The sequence below is a fragment of the Nothoprocta perdicaria genome, unplaced genomic scaffold (genome assembly GCF_003342845.1).
Source record: "Nothoprocta perdicaria isolate Ctin4 unplaced genomic scaffold, notPer1 scaffold_13, whole genome shotgun sequence".
In the NCBI taxonomy this organism is placed as follows: domain Eukaryota; kingdom Metazoa; phylum Chordata; class Aves; order Tinamiformes; family Tinamidae; genus Nothoprocta; species Nothoprocta perdicaria.
In genome coordinates, this window is record NW_020454427.1 from 312610 (window position 1) to 332963 (window position 20354).

The 20354-nt window shown below is 35.3% G+C and overlaps 1 protein-coding gene across 1 annotated transcript in view; it reads right to left on the reverse strand.

Moving 5' to 3' along the window:
- Positions 1-271: 271 nt before the first annotated feature.
- Positions 272-20354, reverse strand: part of KCTD8 (potassium channel tetramerization domain containing 8) — an 80525-nt gene continuing 60442 nt past the window's right edge. Inside the window, exon 2 of the mRNA XM_026033592.1 lies at positions 272-1473. Within this exon, the coding sequence (XP_025889377.1) occupies positions 1013-1473 (461 nt within the window). The 3' untranslated portion in view covers positions 272-1012. The remainder of the gene's footprint in view (positions 1474-20354) is intronic.

Genomic DNA, 20354 nt, shown 5'->3' on the forward strand with positions numbered 1-20354 from the left:
AGTTTTAGTTAAATGGCACTACCCCAAATATTATTCATCCAGTCTTCAAACATRGTTTTATTTTTCAGCAGAGCAGTAGTTACAAAAACATTAAATAAAAAGTAACAATTTACTTTTAAGCCTATTTTTTAAAAACAGCGGAGACAATAATAACCAAGAAAATCTACGAGATGGTTCCTTTAATAAATACAATAGTCTCTTTTATTTTTTCTCCAGTTTTATCAACTAACATAACAGAAACTTTCAGACCATCAAACCRGTTTTCACAATCTGCCATAGATTTGCATTTCACAGAAATAATTCCACACGCACTAATAGATGAATGTTGGTGCAATAATAAAACAGTATAAGACATATTTACACCATCTTTACATACAGAACACTGTACACACAAAAAAATCACAGATCCAGAACAAAGCAAATTCAAACCCTTAGACATTTTACGTTTATAGGCTTGGTTTCAAACAAATAATTCTCCAAGCAACAGACAACCTCTTGTTCTTGTGTGATTTATTTGTAACATTGTGCTCATGCAAAATAGTTATTTGCTTTATTGCATTAACATTGAAAGAACATTGGGAATTAGTTCTGAAAACAGTTCAATCACTTTTTAAACCCTATTTCTCTTCATCCATCGCAAGTCTGAGTCCTTTTTACTGGTGACATAAAACGAGGTGTTAACTGATGATTGAGATTTTTATTTGATAAGTTCCAGAATGACAATGAAGCTTGTCTGTCTACAGTTTGAAAACCATCTTTCTTGACCATGCACTTTTTGCTTTACTATTATGAGGTGGTTTAGATGAGCCATCTTTTGTACATTTTAGATTTCTATCTTCTTATATATATTTTAAAGAAACCAGGTACTATCCAACATCCACTGTTCACAGAAAGAAATAAGCAGCAGGAATAGTTCCGGTGGCAGAGTGAGCCAGGAGAAGGACATCAGCAAGTTAGTGGTAAATTAATGAACATCAAATGCCACAGAGATACATCATGAAAGAGGTGATTACTATAACCCATATTTCTGTAAGAGTTCAGACTGCCAAGGACGTTTGCGCTCTGGAAAGTAATCTGGAATGTGGATTTTTTTAAAATCTTGGATACATTTTCTCATCTCTTCCTCAACGCTCAGCTTCTCACACACCTTCTTTTTGGAAAGATTTGTTTCTCTGGATTTGCTAATAAGAGTTTGAAAGAGTTCACTGTTCCTACGTTTGTCTGGAGGTGGCATCCACTGCATTGGAGCCTTCTTGGATGGACGATCCAAAGTGAGAGTACTTGGTTGGTGGGCTGTAGATTGCTGGGTGCTAGCAGCATTTTCTTGAGGGGTGCTAGCTTCTGAATGGCTGTCRCAACTCGAAGTGGACAACTCATTGCAGGAAGTCCCACTTTCACTGCCTTTGTCCAAGACTTTGTCGTGCTTCCTTTCTTCATGGTCATGTTTGGGAGAAATAGTTCTTTGTGGGGGTCCTAATTGAAAGGAGGAAAGAAAAAGTGTTAAACAAGTATTGGATTACACAGAAAACTTAGAAAAAAAGGGACTCAGACTCAACTGGGATAAATTGGTTACATTTCCTAACATCAAAAGAACTATGCCAGATTATTGCAGAAATTACGGGATCAGTCTTACTCGCGTTCAGTATTCTCCCTCATTAAAAAATGCCTACCTMATGAATAAATTGTCTCTTTGCATAAAAATCCAGGTAATGAAACATGCACAACACTCAGAGATTATCTACATTAGGAATCCCTGCAAGCAAGTTTAAATGAGCAGTTTTCCTATTATAGCCCAAGAAGTTTATTATGAGAAATTAGATTGTTGTAGTATTAGGAAAAATATAGAATATGCAAACATTTTTCCTTAGTTTGAACAAAAAAAAAACCCTCTTTTTTTTTGGAAACGCTAATTTCCTTTTCAAAATTGATACTATGCTCTGCTGATACCAATCCTACACAAAAAAATCCAGATAAGAAAAATGAATACTAATCCTGTAATAACTGAGAGAGCAGTCTCTACTAATAGAGTCTTTAGGCTTTTTTACTTCTTTATCCTACAGTGATTTCACTGCACTTCTTGCTGTCAGTTATTATACCAGACTTGCTTCAGTGCAAATTCAGAATTTAGTTGCACATATGTTACTGCACAACCTGGCAAGGAAAAGAAGGTTATGAAGTTATCAATAAAGAAAAGATTCTGTAATGGCAGAGAGAGAGAGAGATCTGGTGGCCTATCAGCAGGAACTGCTCAGTGCTCTACGTGGCTGACAGTCAGATCTGGGCTGTTGTTCTCTCCAGATACTACTTTTGCTTTGAAGTCTTAAGCAGAACATGAAGAATTAGGTGGTAACCACTAACTCTGTGCAACCATTTTCACTCCTAAAGACTGATTTCAGAACTCCAACTGTGAAATGCGATTCTGGCATCATAATAAACATCATGATTGCAATTTGGGCCACTACCTAAAGCGCACAGAAATATCTACAGAGTTCAACGGACCAAAGAGACAAATTTCTATCACATTTAAGCACTGAAATGAAAATGAAGAGTGGAACTTCAGTGGCAGCTGTGTGYCTGTAAGAGTTCTTTCAAACAGTTTAGGCATGCAAATATCTTACAAAAAATAGATTATTGTTAGAGTTTACCCAAGCACTACCAAGCTGACTTACTGCTTTTGCTAGTACCAAAATTCAGGGAACAGTACCCTAACTTCCCAAGTTATTGGGACACAGCTTCCACTTAGTAATCTCTTTTCCAGAATGACAAATTAGAAAAATAACTACATTTATTAAAAATGTGGGAGCACTCTTGTGTCCTCTTTAAAAATACAGCTTTGTGACTCAAAGGAATCTGAGAAGATCACAGTATTATATGTGAAAAACAGAGAGAAAGTAGACAAAAAACAAAAGAAAATAAATAATAGTTTAACAGCAGTAGCACTCAGCAAACTGCTTTTGTTTTAGCCAGCATTCTAAGACACTACTACATTTCTGGTCATACTGGTATATATATACATATCTTTTCCTTGCCCAGTTTTTACAGTAACTCTGCAAATCAATATATTATTTCTTGTTGATCTATTTATGATTACTTCTTCATTGCTAAGTCTTGAATRTACTAAGAAGTCAAACTAAGAATGTACTGAAATATACATACGAACCTTCAAGAATATGAACAATTTCTTTAACTTCTACAGCATTATTCCAGAGGCTGATATTAAGCCAATCTTTAAATGCTCTTTTGGAACAGAGCCCTGAGATTCAGTACCTTGAGCTCTGCATGCTTCACTGAATCAYCTAAATTCACAATGACTTTAATCCAAGCTGAGTTTTTTTCCACACCTCTCCTTTTAATAATTAACAAATCCTTTCTCACAAAGAACTCTTTACATGGCTCTGTACTTTCTTCTCAACAATCTGTTATTAACAAAAGCAACAACTTTGTTGGAGAAAAAGTTTTTCTCACAATATCTTCAAGCTGCTTGAACCCAGAAGCATTGGTAAAAACATGAGAAATGATCCTCAAAGGATACTTGGTTCAATTTCAAAATCAGGGATTAGCTTTAGATACATGTCCAAATTGAAAACATCTCCTTATTGCTCTCCACACTGGAATACTCATCTGTGGGACTACATCATGTTTCTACCATATTTTTTCAGCTTTTATTTCCTGCACGAGAGGCCAATGACACTGGAAAAAAAAATGAAAGTACACTAATAATGATATTTTGCTTATCCATAGTTCAGTTTCTTTTTAAAAACAACCATTTTCTTAAATATTAATAAACTCATCTTAAGTAAAAGGAGTCCTATTCAAATCCAATTAATTTGACTGCTCTATTTCCCTCTCTCTCTATGGTAGAGCTAGAGAATAAAGCAGGTAGTAAGGCCCCTTCCATCTTCTTTACAGGCCCTCCGAGAACACTACATTTATGTCAAGTGCCCAGTTTATTGTATGCACAGTGGCATATTCACTACCGAACTTCATCCTTACTTAGAACTTTATTCCTACAATGTTTCAAAGATCATTTGTTCCCTTGGAAAATAAACATAGAAATTCTTGCCTTCTTGCCTTTTTACCATATAATTTCAGTGAAAACAATGTATTTGGTATATTTTACCATCAGCATTGCTTGTTTCTTCAAATTTAAGTTTAAAAAAATGGTCCTAGTAGATATATAGCCTCTCAAATTGGATTATAATGATTGAAAAAAATTTATTTTTGGGGGTAACTGATAGATTACAGACACAACTAATTAAAAATTGTTACAAAATAGTCTGCTTTCATTGAAATAATAATAACAATCATAATAATAATAACATTGCAGCAACAACATTAATGAAATCCTAATGTAGTAAAGCATCTATTTTTTAGCTGATTTTATCAGAAACTAAAGTAAGACAACAGCAGATTTTAAAACTATCAAATTATAATGCAAAGCTCAGAAACAAGACAGCAAAGAGAAGAATTTTTATTTTTAATTGTATTTGTAAAAGATAACTCATCCAATAATTGTCAACTTAACTCWTTTTTTTTGCATGTTTGAGAATACAGACAGTAGGATTTGCAGCTTACTTTGCATGAATTATTTTTTTTTCTCGCCATGCTGGATAGGGAGTAATGTAGCTTATAGCCTACACAACACCTTGTATCTGTCTGAGAAATTCCTTCATAGACAATGACACAATGTTAAACTCCTTAAGATCCTTTCCTTGCACCTAATTCCTCAAATTACATTATATTGAAGTTATATTATTGCGAACAACTAAGAAAAATGAATACAGAAACATAAAAATTACATCCTATTATTTTTATGACTTAATCCTAAGAATTTAAGTAAATTTTACTATAATCAATAAACTGTCACAGAAAAAAAAATAGTTTCCAAATCTCACAATAAAACAGACTAATCCATCTTGCATAACTATTTTCTCAGTAGKTTTCACCACATTCACTGTATTACATTAACCTGAATGCTTACAGAGAAGTCATCTGTGAAATCTGATAAGAGATTATGTCTACTATGGGAACATTTTCATTACTAGACTTTTGGGTACTTTATACCCCACTCCAGTGCTAAATTAACATCTTTTATATCTAATATCACTTTGATTTTATATTTTAAAAAGATTTTTTTAAGAGCTATAATAAGATAGCTCTAAAAACCTGACATTTTTTGTGGTATATTAATGACACTTCTATTATTAGAAGCTAATTCTGTTCTTGGAACACATGAATTAATTCCCTGAGACTACCAAAGGATTCGGCTTGTGTTTTACAGCTCAAGCTCCAGGTTAAGACTAGCAGCTGTAACTTTCCGTGCCTATCAACATCYCTTGGACAGCACAGAGCCTTATGGCATGCAGCTTTACAAAGCATCTCCTGATCCCRGGCTTTGCCCTCTTTAATGCAGAAACTGTCACATACCCAGACAGAAAGAATTTTTGTTAAAGCATTTGTATCTTGTTAAGGAAACTTTTCTACTTATTATTGGTAATGTAATTTATATGCAACTCATTCTGTCTGGTGCAAGAGCCCAATGCCTACGCTTTGCTTAACCTCTAAGTAAAGCAGTAAAGCATATTAGTTAATCATATTAGTAAAATCTAATAGGAAGCCCTGTGCAAGGGTCAAGTAATACCATAGTCTAATCAGAATCTCTACCTATTATAACTTTTACCAATTTTGAACATCCCAAAGAGACAATATTAATACTAATAACTAAGCATGTAATATGAAAAATTTTTAAGTGCTACACTATACTTTCAGGAAAAAATGAAGAGTTTAATGTAAAGAATTTAGTGGAAAAAAATGAGTAGGAGTGTCCAACTGCTATGGAGAGCCAAAAGCTCTGTACTCTTTGGCCTGGTATGTCAACACACAAAAATATAGTTCAGTAAAAAGAACCATGATTGTTCTCTTTACCTTGGACTACTGCCGTGCCTTCAAAGTAATGGTATTCATTTGGAAGAAGTGAGCCAACTTTCCTCAGGCAGCCCAGACAATTCATATATGGGATTTAATTTAGTTAATGCCTTGAACTCTTGGGTAAAAAGGGCTGCACTGTTGACATGCCAACTTTAATACTCTAAGCAGAGGCTAAATTTTATGTGATCTAGGAATGCTAAGCAGGTAGCCTTGCAGATAGACCTGTCACAGGAGTGTCTGGCTGTAGATGTCAATAGGACTTCAGAAGAAGTCAGACAGATAGCAACTCATAACATACTGAGTAGAGTTTAGGTGCTCAAATTTTATCAAAACATAGATTTTGTAAACATACCCTATGTTCTAGCAAAGCTTCAAGTTCAGACCTAYGAGGTGTGTAAATTCATTTGGCTGTTTTGATGGGATAGCAAGACACAGAACCACTCAGAAACTGCTTGTGAGCTGTGTGTCTAGTTCTCAAACTGCATCCTTTTAAGCAAAAAGCTTTAGACTTAAATGCTGATGCCCTTCAAGTCAGAGATAATGCTCCATTGGACATAAGAGGTGGACATAACAGAATCACCATGAAAGCTACAAAGATATGATTCCAAAGGAAAGCACCTTTATTCTATCTTGAATTCAAAAAAAGATTTTAGAAGAAAAGCCTATTTAATGGGGAAATCATAAAGGATGAAAAATATATATTTTATTTAAAAAAAAATCTAAAAGTTTTCTGTGCATTACTGAAAAGCAGCATACATTTTGCSAACTTCCCTAGAAAATCATCTTCAAGTGCATTAATATTGTAGATAATTTTTGAGCCCCAAATATTTGAGTAAGAACTTGTGAAAATACTGTTTCTAAAGAAAACCTCACCGCAGGCTTAATTATCATCTGTGGTAGCATATAGCTCTTGTAATAGCAGTGTTCAGTGAGTCATTGTAGAGAAACTAAAGATATTATGGGAAATTAAAAATAATRTGGAGGTTATGAGGGAGATGAAGGCAAAATATACTCCTTGATTCTTCCAGTACGCTTTATTGGATTCAGAATGTAATAGGAAGTATGATTTTTCCCATACTATTTCCTGTCCTTGATACCATATCTATGATATCTCTTGTATGCTTTAATCTCAACATAAAATTTCGAAGTGGGAAATCTACATTGAGTTGTTATGTTTAGGGCATTAGGATTTTTAGGGATGTTTAGAGCACTAAGATTTTTCGAAATGTTTATTTGTTGTTTGAACAACGAATGTTTCAATATGATGAATATGCGTGTTACTGCACTCTGGACAAAGCCTTCTATTTTAAATTTCCTTACCTGCCATGGAAAGATAAAAAGACACTGTGTAGAGATTGCAGCTGTACTGGGCATAGTTCCCACAGGGGAAATTACCCTTTAATAGTGTTAAGCTCAATGGTGTGTGAATGGTTATGTGGTACTTGAAGTGAATGAACCAATTTATCTTTCAGATTAGGACCACATGCCTGTAAGAGATAAGTGCTTTGTCTCAAAAYAAAAAAAAAACCMMMWWMMAMMAAAAAAAAAAATCTTTTTTTTTTTATGTCACATTTAGTGCTACGTGATGTTAAACAAATTTCTAAAAATGTAGGGTAGAATGAGTTACATGATTTTTTTAGGAAAAAAATCAAAAATGTTATCAAATAAGACTATTTTTAAATATCGATATTATTTAAAATATAAGAATATCATTTTGTATATAGGGAATGTACATCTTATGTCATTTGGAGTATCAGAAGAAGTCACAGTATATACAATAAATACTCCTGTATCCATCTTGAATTCATTAGATAACTTACCTTAATCTTGTTCTGAATATATCATAGAAATATACTCTTTTTATTTACTACTTTTGCAACTGTATTTTGTGGTATATAAAACACTTTATATAGGGGAAAGCCAACGAAATTCTCATTCAGACAATGATGTGCCACATTCCAATAAAACTAACAGAGCCAACATATTTTTTTTTAATATATTAAGCTGAATATAAGTTGCTCTGAAAAGTGTCATTTCTAAGTAAGTAAGCTAGTAAAAATCAAGACCTGTTTTTCAACATCCAACTAAGAACAAAGTATTAAGATGACCTTTTACACCATGGAGCTGGGTTTCAGGAACATGTAACTAGGGCAATACTTCACAGCCAAAGATTTCAAACGTCCTGATATTCTTTGTTTACGAAACAGATTGCACAATCTTCTGCAAAATCCCAGAAGGAAATTTTAAAGGCTTCTCTAGGCTCATGCCAAAGGCAATCTTGTGGCAGGCTCTTAGCAGACATTACAGATTTCCTGAGCTACACAAATACTTCATAGTTTGTACGTGAGGTATTTGGAGAAATGGAACTCACACAAGAAGAAGAGAATTTTCTTCTTGAAGCAAACTTTGCTAAAATGTACTAATCTCCATGAATAGAAGAATAATAGTAATAACATTAGTAATAACATACAAATTTTATAGTAATAGAAATAAGACTAAGCTCGAGCTTCAGCTTGGAAGGTTACATTAGAATGAAGGCAATTTGATACAAGTGCGTTTTACACTTTACACACAGAGTGGTTTGCTGAATCCTCTCCTGTAGTTGTATTTTTCCTYTGCCCCAAACCTGAAAATGTAGGTAGTTAAGGTAACTTTGATGCTTGAAGTAAATTTCAAGAGCTAAGGCACTGGCATATATGACAAGTAAAGAGGACTTTCACTAAAGGCATGCCTTTGCCATATCTTGTTTGCTACTGTCAGCAGCCCAAACTGCCTGGATCTCTGTAGCATTTCAGTAGCATCTGGTATAAGTGCTTGTCATTCGTTTGCAAACTGCCAGTAGGCTTGTGCTGAGCTTTATATAATAGATGTATAATAATAAAATCATTTGCCCTTGTTTGGATGTTATTCTTCACTGGTCATCATAGTTAAAACTAAAATTTTTGTGTTGTCCAAGAAAAATGTCTGTTAGTCACTGGAAGAGATTTACTTGACACAGGTCCCAGTCAACCAGCTCTGACACCAGCCCTTGTAACTGAATGACTTCTTCTTGATATCCTTGAGAAGGAAGCTGGGGACTGCTACAGAATCTCTACTTCAAATATAAATGTTCTGAGGTTATTCTGACTTAACCATTTTCTTGAAATCACTTCCACCACAGGCTTAAAGTACAAGGGGAAAAAATCAACACCAGACAATACACTTGCAAGAGTTTCTTAGAGGAAAAGGGGCAAAAATGAAAGACGATCATTTCATCTTAYTGCAGAAACAAATGCAAAATGTCTCTCCCTCTCAGTACTCACAGCACAAACTATAAATCATGACTTATTTTGGGSTTTTGGGGACTTAGTTCTACTGCCTATCCTGTGTCCCCGAACATCATTTATATCACTATCCTTTCCACTTATCCTTTATATCATGGACATTTTTATCACTATCCTCTTCTTGGGAACTCTCTGAAGTTGCCAGATATTATGATGCCCTGTCCATGCTCCCTTCCCTTTTCTTCTAAAGACTCTCTCTAAAGACCCTAACTCAATCATGAATTTCAATCTGTCTTCAATCAGGTTGCTGGCTGCTGCCTTCTGCTTTGTAAATACAAATATTGGTTGGGCATCTGCTCAACTGTGAAATAGTCTTTTAGCTACTGGATCTGTGTTTGGCAAAGCCCTAATCAAGAGTGCTAGGCAATATGAACTCAATCCCTTCAACCAAGATGAGCAACACTCTGGTTTGAACCATTCACCTTTCACTTTTGCTGCATTAGTTTTAACTTCTCAGCTGGCAGATGTGGCTCCTATGTGGCACCTGAAATGCTTGTGCCAGAACAAATCTCACCAGAGGGATAGGAAGCAATATTCAAGGGAGGACTGCACTCTTCTATGATGGTCTGTGCCAATGTAAAACATACAMAAAATTAAGCTTGTCTTCTTCTGACACACACACGTTGTACATATATTGATTTAATAATATCCTTGTCAAGTGTGCAGTTTGCCTTCAAAATAATATGTATGGATGGAATTAAAAAAAAAMCAAAAAACAACCATCTCAATTAAGTTCTACCAATCACAAATTGATTGCATTTGGGACCTTGGGGATTTCACTGCTCTCAGAAAAACTGCCAGTCTCCAAAGCTCAGACATGAGCTTAAAGCAGAAGGGGAATGACTGAGACAAGAATTTCAGGAATTTTTGCTTTGATGCATTATTTTAAGAAAAGTTCGTTCACATCGGGGTAAGAACTCTTGCCTCTATGGATGGTCAGGGTCTTAGTCTTAGCTCTAATGGAATGAACAACAGAAAAAGAAAGAATAAAAATAAGATGGAATCAGCCATCACCTTTTTGGTTTGCTTCCTGATTTCATTTCAGATACTAAATTGAAATCTTTCCTTATAATTTTTATTTCAGTTTATTATCTTTTTACAATTTTTTTTTGCTTTGTCAATTACTCTCTTATATGATAACACATGCAATTTTCATTTCTTCCTTTCATCTTTTCAAATTTGGTAAGTTTTCTTTCCTACTAGCATGTAAAGCAAATTGATGTTAATGTCAATTTACAGATTGTGTAAAAAATATGCTAGCAGCGAGTTTTCAAAATGCCATGCTAATGCATAACACTTAGGTATTAGAAAAAAAAATCAYATTAAATAATATGAATATTTAAACACCATCAATCCTGACTGTGTGTGTTTTTTACATGGTATTAATGACAGCACTTCAGGCAAATGTGAACAATGGAAGTCGACACTCAAATCAAATATGTATTTTAYTGTTAATTATTGACAACCAGCAATGAACCCTCAGCAGTGAACTCTCTTAAGCGTTTCAGACTAAGAGGTAGCAATTCAGAAAATACTCAGATTAGAATTGTATAGCTTTATGTCTTTTCATGCTTGTTTTGGATTAATAGCAAACACACAGTCTTCAAGAATCCTGTGAAGGACCAGAAACATTTGCTGAAAGTTTTCCTAAGCAGCAGAAACTGCTATCATCAAATGTGTTCTTTCTCACTTGTGTGTTAATAATTTCAAAGTAACTTTGCAACAGTAGCAACATTATTCATATGTTTTATCATTAGGGTCTTGTATATAAAAAATAAAGTAAAATAATATGAAATCCTAAAATATGTAAATATATGCTGAGAGTAACACACTATCTTTATATCCAAATTCCTAGATAAGCTTTATGGAACACTCAAATCACTCATTCTAAGTAAACAGCTTCAGGAAATATGAAAACATACAGAAGCTGATCTTATTTTATGATATGTATTAAGTAAAAGAAAAAGCACTGAATATGTAAAAGATAACAAATTCACTCCACACACATCTTGTTCTCCTATGTAAAACCAAAATAGTTTGTGAAACATTTCTATCTAAAAGTCTTACGTATAGTATTTACACAAGCAAAATATTATGAATATATAACATAAATCCACAAACACACATAAACAAACAAAAACACTGAAGGTTGAATACATTATTATGAATACTCCTTCAGAAACAGTGAAGCTGCATGGATTACGGCTACTGTGCTGTAAATACACTGTGAAATTCTTAACAGAAATGAATGATTATTTGCAGAGGAAGAATSCAAATAGAATGCACTGTTGAGAACATACAACCAAAAGCATTTAAGGGACAGCACTACACTACATTTAGAAAGTCAATACATATAAGGATTCCAAGCAGCAGTATTTGAGATATTACAAAATTCCTTCAGGGAAAGAAAGGTATCACAACATTTCTTCTTCTTGGATAATACTTGAACATTAAAAAACATTATGTTATGTATAGTTTCACATCATTTATCCTCTTAAAAGTAAAAAAAGATAAGGCCTCCAAATGATTTGTCACTATTTCTGTGGTGACTGCTGTTGATATTAATAATTACTTTTGCACAGTATATGTTCTAGTAATGGGCCCCATTGCGTGTGATGTACATCAGTGCTAATGAAATCGATAACCTTTGTCCAGTACAGGTTAGAGTCTAAGAATAAGACAAGAAACAGCAGATGGGAAAAGACAGACAGATGGGAAAGCACAAAAATTATCTTTTCAACAGAATATAACAGATGCTCTGGAAGAAGTTAAAGTTGTATTTTTCACAGCTTAAAGTCTGGAGTTTTGGGTACAGTGATGGAAAACAGAAGCCATTTCCTAGAAATATAGTTTCATTTTTTTATACTTCTCAGTAAGCCCATTTGGGATTCATCCATGTTCCTTTTAATATACTCATATGTTGGGATAAGTAATTGCCATCCAAAAYCAGGAGTCCTGATTCTTCAGTATCGGAATTTCATGCGGATATAGTTGAAAATACCAGCGGCTACAAGATATTTCTGTGCCCTTGGTTAAGCAGCCATGTAGGCCTATGGAGSAGCCAAATCCTGGTCGGCTTTTCCAAGTTTTCTTCAACGCTTTCTTTCCCACCCCATTTGAACCCAGCACTCCATAATTGTAATCAARGCATAAAAGACACTGGACATGTTCTGAGCTCCTTTAGACCAGTAGGATGGGTTCTACAAATGCTACATGCAGTTGTGATTCAAACTCACTTTAGCATGATGCCTATGTAAGCAGAGACATCCTGCCTGAAATATGTATTTATTCCATTAAGACACCCTGCCTGACGTATGTATTTATTTCATTAATCCATGCTCAAGAATTATTTTCTGTAAGGTGATGGCTACTTGTATTCACTGACAGGTGAAAGGAAAGATAAGATGAGAAGAAGCATTTATTTCAGAAATTTCAGATATAAGGAAACATGATCAATATACATGACTCAGACATGACATTTAATCACTTAACACAGATAGTCTACAGTGTATAAATTCCACTCAATTCAGACTGCAATATGTTTATATAAACTGATTCCTTCTTGAAATATTAACTATATTTTCAAAGTTTCTAAATAATAAAAATGTTAAATTATAACACAAGAACTGACTTTCTACACTCCTGTAAATTAAATACAAAATGCATACAGAAAGCTATCTAGAGAAGGTAGCAGTATTCTTTAATGAAAATCTTATATCTTACGTTTTTTACTGGAACTTTWTTTAATGAAATACACCAAATCATGAGATTCACAAAACATGACTTTGCATTACTGAAATAAATACCATTAGTCTACACTTCTACAGACAAAGCAAACAAAATACTACAAAAAGAAAGAAAATTCATAACAGATATCTATTTATTTATACATTTCACCTTAATCCTACATTCTAGTAAACTATCAGAAAAAAAATCAATTAGGAGCAGAGTGACATTTTGAGGTTTGAATAGTAACAGAAAGAATGGAAGCAGAGGAAAAATGAATTTAAAAAATCAGCTCAGAGAATGAATACACAGAATTGTTGATTTTTTTTCCATTAAATCTCATTTGCCAAACAAATCTGAACAATTTTCTTTCTATCACTGCTATATTATAGCAAAAACATTACATGGAAAATAACCACCACATTGTGATTATTACTAATGCTTCTACATTAGTTTTACCAAAGGCATAATTGATAATTATTTCTACTAGAGTTTCATTAAGTCTAACTTACTTTGTCTTATTTTCTTCCCCATCTTGTACCCGCTCAACTAGGGACTGACTAACAGATAGAATAATTACGTGGGAATATTGTCACCACAAAAAAAAAAAGTTATTGAGTTAAAATAGCATTATTCAATATATATTGCTAAATAATGATTTATAATAAATAAAATTCCATGCTGTATTMATTGCTTTTTCACTCTATCCATCTGAGAAAGTTATGTTTTAGTTATACAAGAAACTAAAATGAACAAAGTGTAAAAAATTAGAAAAAGGTAAGTTTTAAAATGAAAACATACCTTTGTTCCAATAATCATAAGGCTTGGGAGTATTTATTATATCAGAACACAAGAATCATTTGCTGCTCATATGTAAAAAGGAGCACATTAACAGCTACATTCCTGCATTTGAGGCTTTCTAACAGCAGCTTAAACCAAAGCCCGCTTATGACAAGAGCAGGAGATGGTGCTGCTTTTGTGTCACCACCCAGAGCTGACAAAAAAGAAGACAAGGCTACGTGTGAGGACAGCTGAGGATGCAAACCTGGTCCTGCAGGTTTCTCAGTGCAGTCTGGTCAGTGGAAGGCTACATGTGAGATCTTCCCACATACTTGGTATTCCCTCAACAGGACCCAGGATCAAAATACACCTCTGTGGTTACAGCCAATGGCCTCAGGCTTCTTACAGTAGAATACTTGGCTTCCCACATATTTGTTTTCCTTGTTACTCTTACATTGCTAAATGCTGGCTACAGTTAGCCAAGTTTTACTAATGAGGGCATCTCTTTCCCATTCAGCTACATATTAAGCTTTCACATGCAAGGAGGCATTTGCCCTGAACAAATTGTCTCCCAAACTATTTTGTCTCTCAAAATATTATTTTCTTCTGCTTTTCAGTGTCAAAAATGAAGCTGCGGGTGTTTATGCCTTGGGGCCTGAGTTTCTCCAGCTGTAAAATGTGGGTGACTGTCAGTGTGTGACAAACTTCTGTGAAATGTTTCAATATCTCCTCCCGGAAAGACTGCACAACAACTGGGTATTAATAATGTCAGACCAGAAGAAATCCCATTCCCAGACTCCCAACTCCATCCYCAGATGGAGTTACAACATAAAATACAGCTAGGGCAAGTGGAAGTGGAATTTGGATCATAAACCAAGTCATTGCTTTATGGCATTAATGTGCTGGTATGGAGTCTTAYAGTCTTCACAGAAGATACTATAACTAACACAGTGTTAATATCTAGCTTTTGTGTGGTCCTTAGCAGCAGGGCTTTGGAGCTGTCTGTATTCCAGGCAAGGTCAGAGATGAATGATGAACAYTGGTAATAAATTTTCTTCCCAGAATGAAAACCTGGTCATTTTGCYTAGAACAGACTAAGTCTGTATTGACTGAACTGACAATCTGTACAACCAAATCAACAGCTTAACAGGACATTATTTTGTGATACTCRTCTGAAGCTACTTAATATCTTTATTTGAAAGAAAAAAGGAAGGAGGCAGAACAAAGAATATGAATAATTTTACAGGAATGAATGCAAGAATGGTAACGTAATTAGAATATCTATGGATAGTAAGGATGCAGTACCAAAAATATATGTATAGAAATGCAGTTCTACCAATGGCAAGACGCTGTTTAATATATCCAAGTAACATACAAAATGCCACTTTCTACCTCAGCAGGTAGAGGTAGGCAATTATTTTACAATCATCATGTCCTTTGCTTCCTGCTGCTATTGTTGTGCTCAATAATGAGAAATTCTGGCACATTCATATGAATACAGTTTTGATACTGAACTGAGTGAGCACTTCTCATTTACTCTCATGCATTAAAGTGAATATATTTAAGAGAACCATATTCTTATATTCAATGGTGTTATAGCTTGTCTTGCGGGTTCCCAACTCCTCATTTTCCCCAAAGCTTCTAAAATGTCTCTTTATCTAAAAACTCACAAATACTTCCATGGTGATCAGCAAAATGCACTATGAGAGTCCTGTTCTATCCTGMAACCATTCTATTAATACAGCAGTTGATTGTTAATAATTTGTCTATTTAGACAAATGTTTAAAACACGGCTGTCAGGAAAGGATTTATCATTTTTAGATGATGCATTTTCTGCCTTGTGAAATAAACTCAGCCCAGGCCTACACGCCCGAAAAGCTCAAAGCCTGGAAAGCAAGAAATGCTCCCACAGCCTGCAGGTGCCTCTGGAGGGAAGCCAAGATGATGGCTTTGGACTTAGCTGTCTAAGTTTTACCTTATGTGCCTACATCTGCCTTTTTTCATTTGTTTTGTTTTGTTTTTGTGTGTGTGGTTTTCAGTTTTTCTCTAACTGGAACACAGCTTTGACATATTTTCAAAACACTTATTTGATTGAACGCTACTCTTCCGTCATGTAAGCAATGAAAAAATTTAAGTTTTTCTCCCTCTTGTGTTATTTTTAAGTTTATTTTAATCAAAATACAAGGAAAATCTGATGCCTGAGAAGTGAAGGAGTGAAAGAATTTACCGCGAAGAAAGGGCAGTATATACATTTGTTGATTAGAAATAAAGGTAACAAGAGTAAGATGGGATGCTGTCTAGCATAAAATCTTCCTCTAACTGAACATATGCCTGAGCCTGGATGTTAGGACACAGCAGATACAGGTAATGGAAGAGTGGGGAATTAACACTCCTTGACACCAACCCATAGGACATGCTCTAGTCCTAGTTCTTCCCACTTTTTTTTGCCCRGAGACACAAGCTAGACAACTATTTCAGATAGGTGTTGTTTTTACTCTGGCTTTTTTTCAGAGAAATAAAATTCTCTTGCCTACATCAGCAGGAAAGTCGAGAATGGGCTCATTTATATAGAAGCAAATATTGCCCGATATGCATGATTTCAGACATAAGAAACAGTGATAGTCACTGAATGGCAGCCCGCAGCATTAAACCAACCCCCTCTGCGAGCAGCATGTCTTTTCAGGATTAACAATTTATGAAGTTAATGCAAATCTAAGTATGCAGCTGTCCTTTTCTATTTTTAATAACCAAAAGAAAAAAAAAATCACCGAGGGGGAAAAAAAACTCTGGCTCTCAGTTGGGAAGTTGGGACTGTACATAAAACAGCAACAGCATTATTCTTCGTGCTATAAAATACTCATCAGTTTTGCTGCAGAGTTTAGAAATACAAAATCGACCTAAAATTTTAAACTCTATTCATTTTTCCTTCATATTACTATTAAAGTGGTCTCTCTATTAATATACTTCAACTGTGATAGTTTACGAGCTGTGGCTTGGTATTAACAAGCACTATATAAAGCTACAATAAGTATTCCAAAAATTTCATAGTTTTCTTACTGCATTATAGCAGATATAGCAAAAATAATGCCTTACATTCCTTATGCATTTTAGCATAAAAAAAACCTTAAGTACTTTGCAAAATTAAATRCATAAAATAGCCCTCCCTGTAGAAATGCAGCAGTCCTGTATTACATATATATTCTTTCCATAGGATTCACAGACTTTGGTGATTAGTGTGTTAAAAATACTTTGATAGGAATAGAATTTGCAACTGCAAAAGATAAATTTTGAGCAATATATATTTTCCTAAGACATCAGTACGACTTCTTAGTCATTTGAAAAGTATGATGGAACTTTTGCAGCAATGACGAGCATAGATGGGCAAGAAGAGGACTGGTACCAGAATACAAAAATGGATCCACGATTAGCTAAATAGGATGTGAAGATGGGTGGAAACTGTTGAGTTAGAGCAAAGTGATATGTGGTTTCCTCTAAGAACCATTCCTGAGACCCATCTCGAATATTTGCAGTAACATCTCAGAAAGGACAGTGCTGGTACAAAAAAGAAATAGACAAAATCAAATATGAATAAAATCAGGATTAAAATCTGAARAACCTTTTAAACAAGCAGAACAAGACTTTACATTTAGATATATTTATAAGAAGAATTAAATGGGACTGCTTGTGATATACAAGAATAAATACAGTAAAGCAGGAATTGCCTTCCAGTCCCACCACTGATGACACCCTCAAATAAGCTATAGCTTTGGGGTTGATACAACTACATATTTTCCCTATAGTTACTTCTCAAAGGGTTCTGGATGTGAAAATAAAGAAAGAAAGAGACAAAGGAAAAGAAAACATAAGGATTTTATTTGATTGCTTGAGCTATGGACCCCTCAGTTTTTGCTGAGATTTTCACACCTTGAAGCTTCAGAGACTTTTTCTGATCTCAGTATAACTGGTGATCACACKAGGCAGAAGCAATCTTTCCTTTCCTTGCACTTCTCAGACTGTAAAAGAAAATAGTGCACCAGCTTAAGGACAAACAAGCAACATACATTCTTGCATGCCTTCCTGGCAGGAGAGAAGCTGGTCCACTATACATAAAATGGTACTTACAAAGCAGCATTCTGTGGAATTCTGTGGAAAATAGAAGGAAAAAACCCTACCCACTTGGCATTCCTGAGAATTATTTCTGCAGTTCCAAGAAACATATGTGGCTGCACACAGGGTGAAGGGGACACTGTTCTCAGCCAACACCACCATCAACACCACCACCCCAGGACACGGAAGGTCTGCAAATTATTTTGAAATCAGAATAGCAATCCAAACCCACAGCAGAGAAACTAGATCAAGGTTCAGACCTCATTCTTAGAGCAGATAAGATGAGACTGCCTCGGAAGAGTTGCTGGATTCAACAGGCTTTTATTATCTATTTAATACTATATAGGGTTCTCCTGATAATTTGGAAACAGGTGCCTGCTGAAACAACTGCTCTGTTTGGATGCAAAAATAGCAAGTCAGCTTTCAGTAGAGCTCTGTCATCGTTAACTGGTGAATATGTATTATACATGCTATTGATTTCATACCACTTTAGCACTTCCATGTCTGTCAGTCTCCGAATTCACAATGTTATTTTTGTTCCTCCCACATTCTCTTTAATTTCTCTAGCACAGGTCAGGTTCTTCTGTGATACAAATTGTTACACCAGCATGAGGGTAACAGTACATTATGCATGTACTTTCCCTATTATATAAGAACTATTCAGTAATACTCTTTTTATTGTATAGCTAATTTCCCATCACTATTAATTTACATAGTGCTGGTTAGAAGTTTACTGCAGCATCAAATAATTGCATACTAGGGTCACTAGTGCTAAAGGTGATAAAGTAAATTCAGAAATACATTTGGAAACCTTTCCTTTCCATAATCTTTTGCAATTATAATCATAACATATACATTTCTTTCCAGTACGTGTATTAGGCAGCAGCTGCACTGTTTACAAAAAAAAAAAATAGCATACAGTGTCCCTTTCTAGAGCAGTACTTTAAGATACTTTGCTCACTTGGAAATCTCCAAAGTAGGTAAGTGGAAGACAATATTCACTGCCCTCTGGAGCCTACACAGACATTCATGGRAAAGGAACCTTGAAGAGTTTCTTCCATTATCCTCCTAAAAACCATAAATTCACCTAACACTCTGTGACGGATGTGCYCCTTTCCCAGCCCAACCTGACTTTTYACACGTAGCCCTATTTAGGTGTTAACCACCAGTGATATTATCTGATCCTGGTGGGTGCCTYCCTGACTTCTTCCCCCACTCAGACATTAACGAGCAAAAATAGTCCTGATGGCYGCATCCTGATGGGGAGATAAGGCTAATTATCTCAAGCAGCCAAAAGTTGTCTGAAATGWAATAATGACTATAAGTGAATCATCTTATCCCATAAATACGTGGACAGCCCGAGGGCCCATTGAGCTCTCCTTGCAAGGCAGTGGGCTGCACATCAGGAGCTCCCCTTGAGCAGGGGCACCTCTCAAGSATCCTCCTCGAGGTTGAGAGATCCCTTTCCACAACAGATTCATAGTAAGTGACTATAGCGCTCTCTCTTTCCGAACTTGTAAACTCTGTAACTTTGTGAACTTCGTAACGGCACAAAATCCCTTAGCCATAAACCGTGACCAGGTCTGGGACTAGGACTGGATTCAGAGGCACCCAGACTCCTCTCAGAAGGAGCCTGGAAAGCAAGGCCTCAACCTCATGACTTAATGGGAGGGTGTCCTTAATAATTCCGTGTATTATCTGGAACCTCCATGCAGTGACTAATAAGTGACCTTGCCATAGAATCTCATGAAAGCATCGTCCATAACAATAAAACCTAGTACTGTTCCTTTCACACTACTGAAGTGCATTGTGTCACTCATCCCCCCCCCCACTCATTCTGTGACGCACTGTTACGATTCCAGAGGGGAAAATTCTGAATTTTTAATTCCTCTAGAAGTCACAGAATAGCTTATCTGCTGACATACCAAGTTTCTATTTGCCAAACAATAGATTTTCCTCAATACCTTGATTAAAAAAAAATCTGTAGAAAAACAGGAAAAATTAGTTCCTAATCCTATAAGGTAGAGTGATTAAAAAGCCAGCTAACAGCTTAATGAGATAAGGAATACAGTCTAATTGGTGATAAAATGTCAATATTCTAATATATGCATACCAGCAGTCCATGAGATTTAATTAAGCTCTCTCGGCATGCAATAAATCAGGTAAAAGACAAATTGCAAAGGAAATCAGCTGACTGCYGTGAAACATTCACAGGTTAGTTTACCAAAGCTAACCTTTCAGTAAACTAAGGGATAGCACAGCCATGTTAAACAGAAGACTTGATAAAAAGATCAATGGCTAATACTGGATTCAAATTCTCARTGGAAGCATGGAAGGAAAATGGAGTTTGCTAACAGCCAAATCAGAAGTTGAAATTCTGTTGTCAAGAGCGGGGCAGAAAAGGGAGATGTCTAACACAAAAGCTGATCACATARGAACAGGTAGATGAAAGGGATACTAGAACATAAAGGCCACATTTTCCTGGACTAT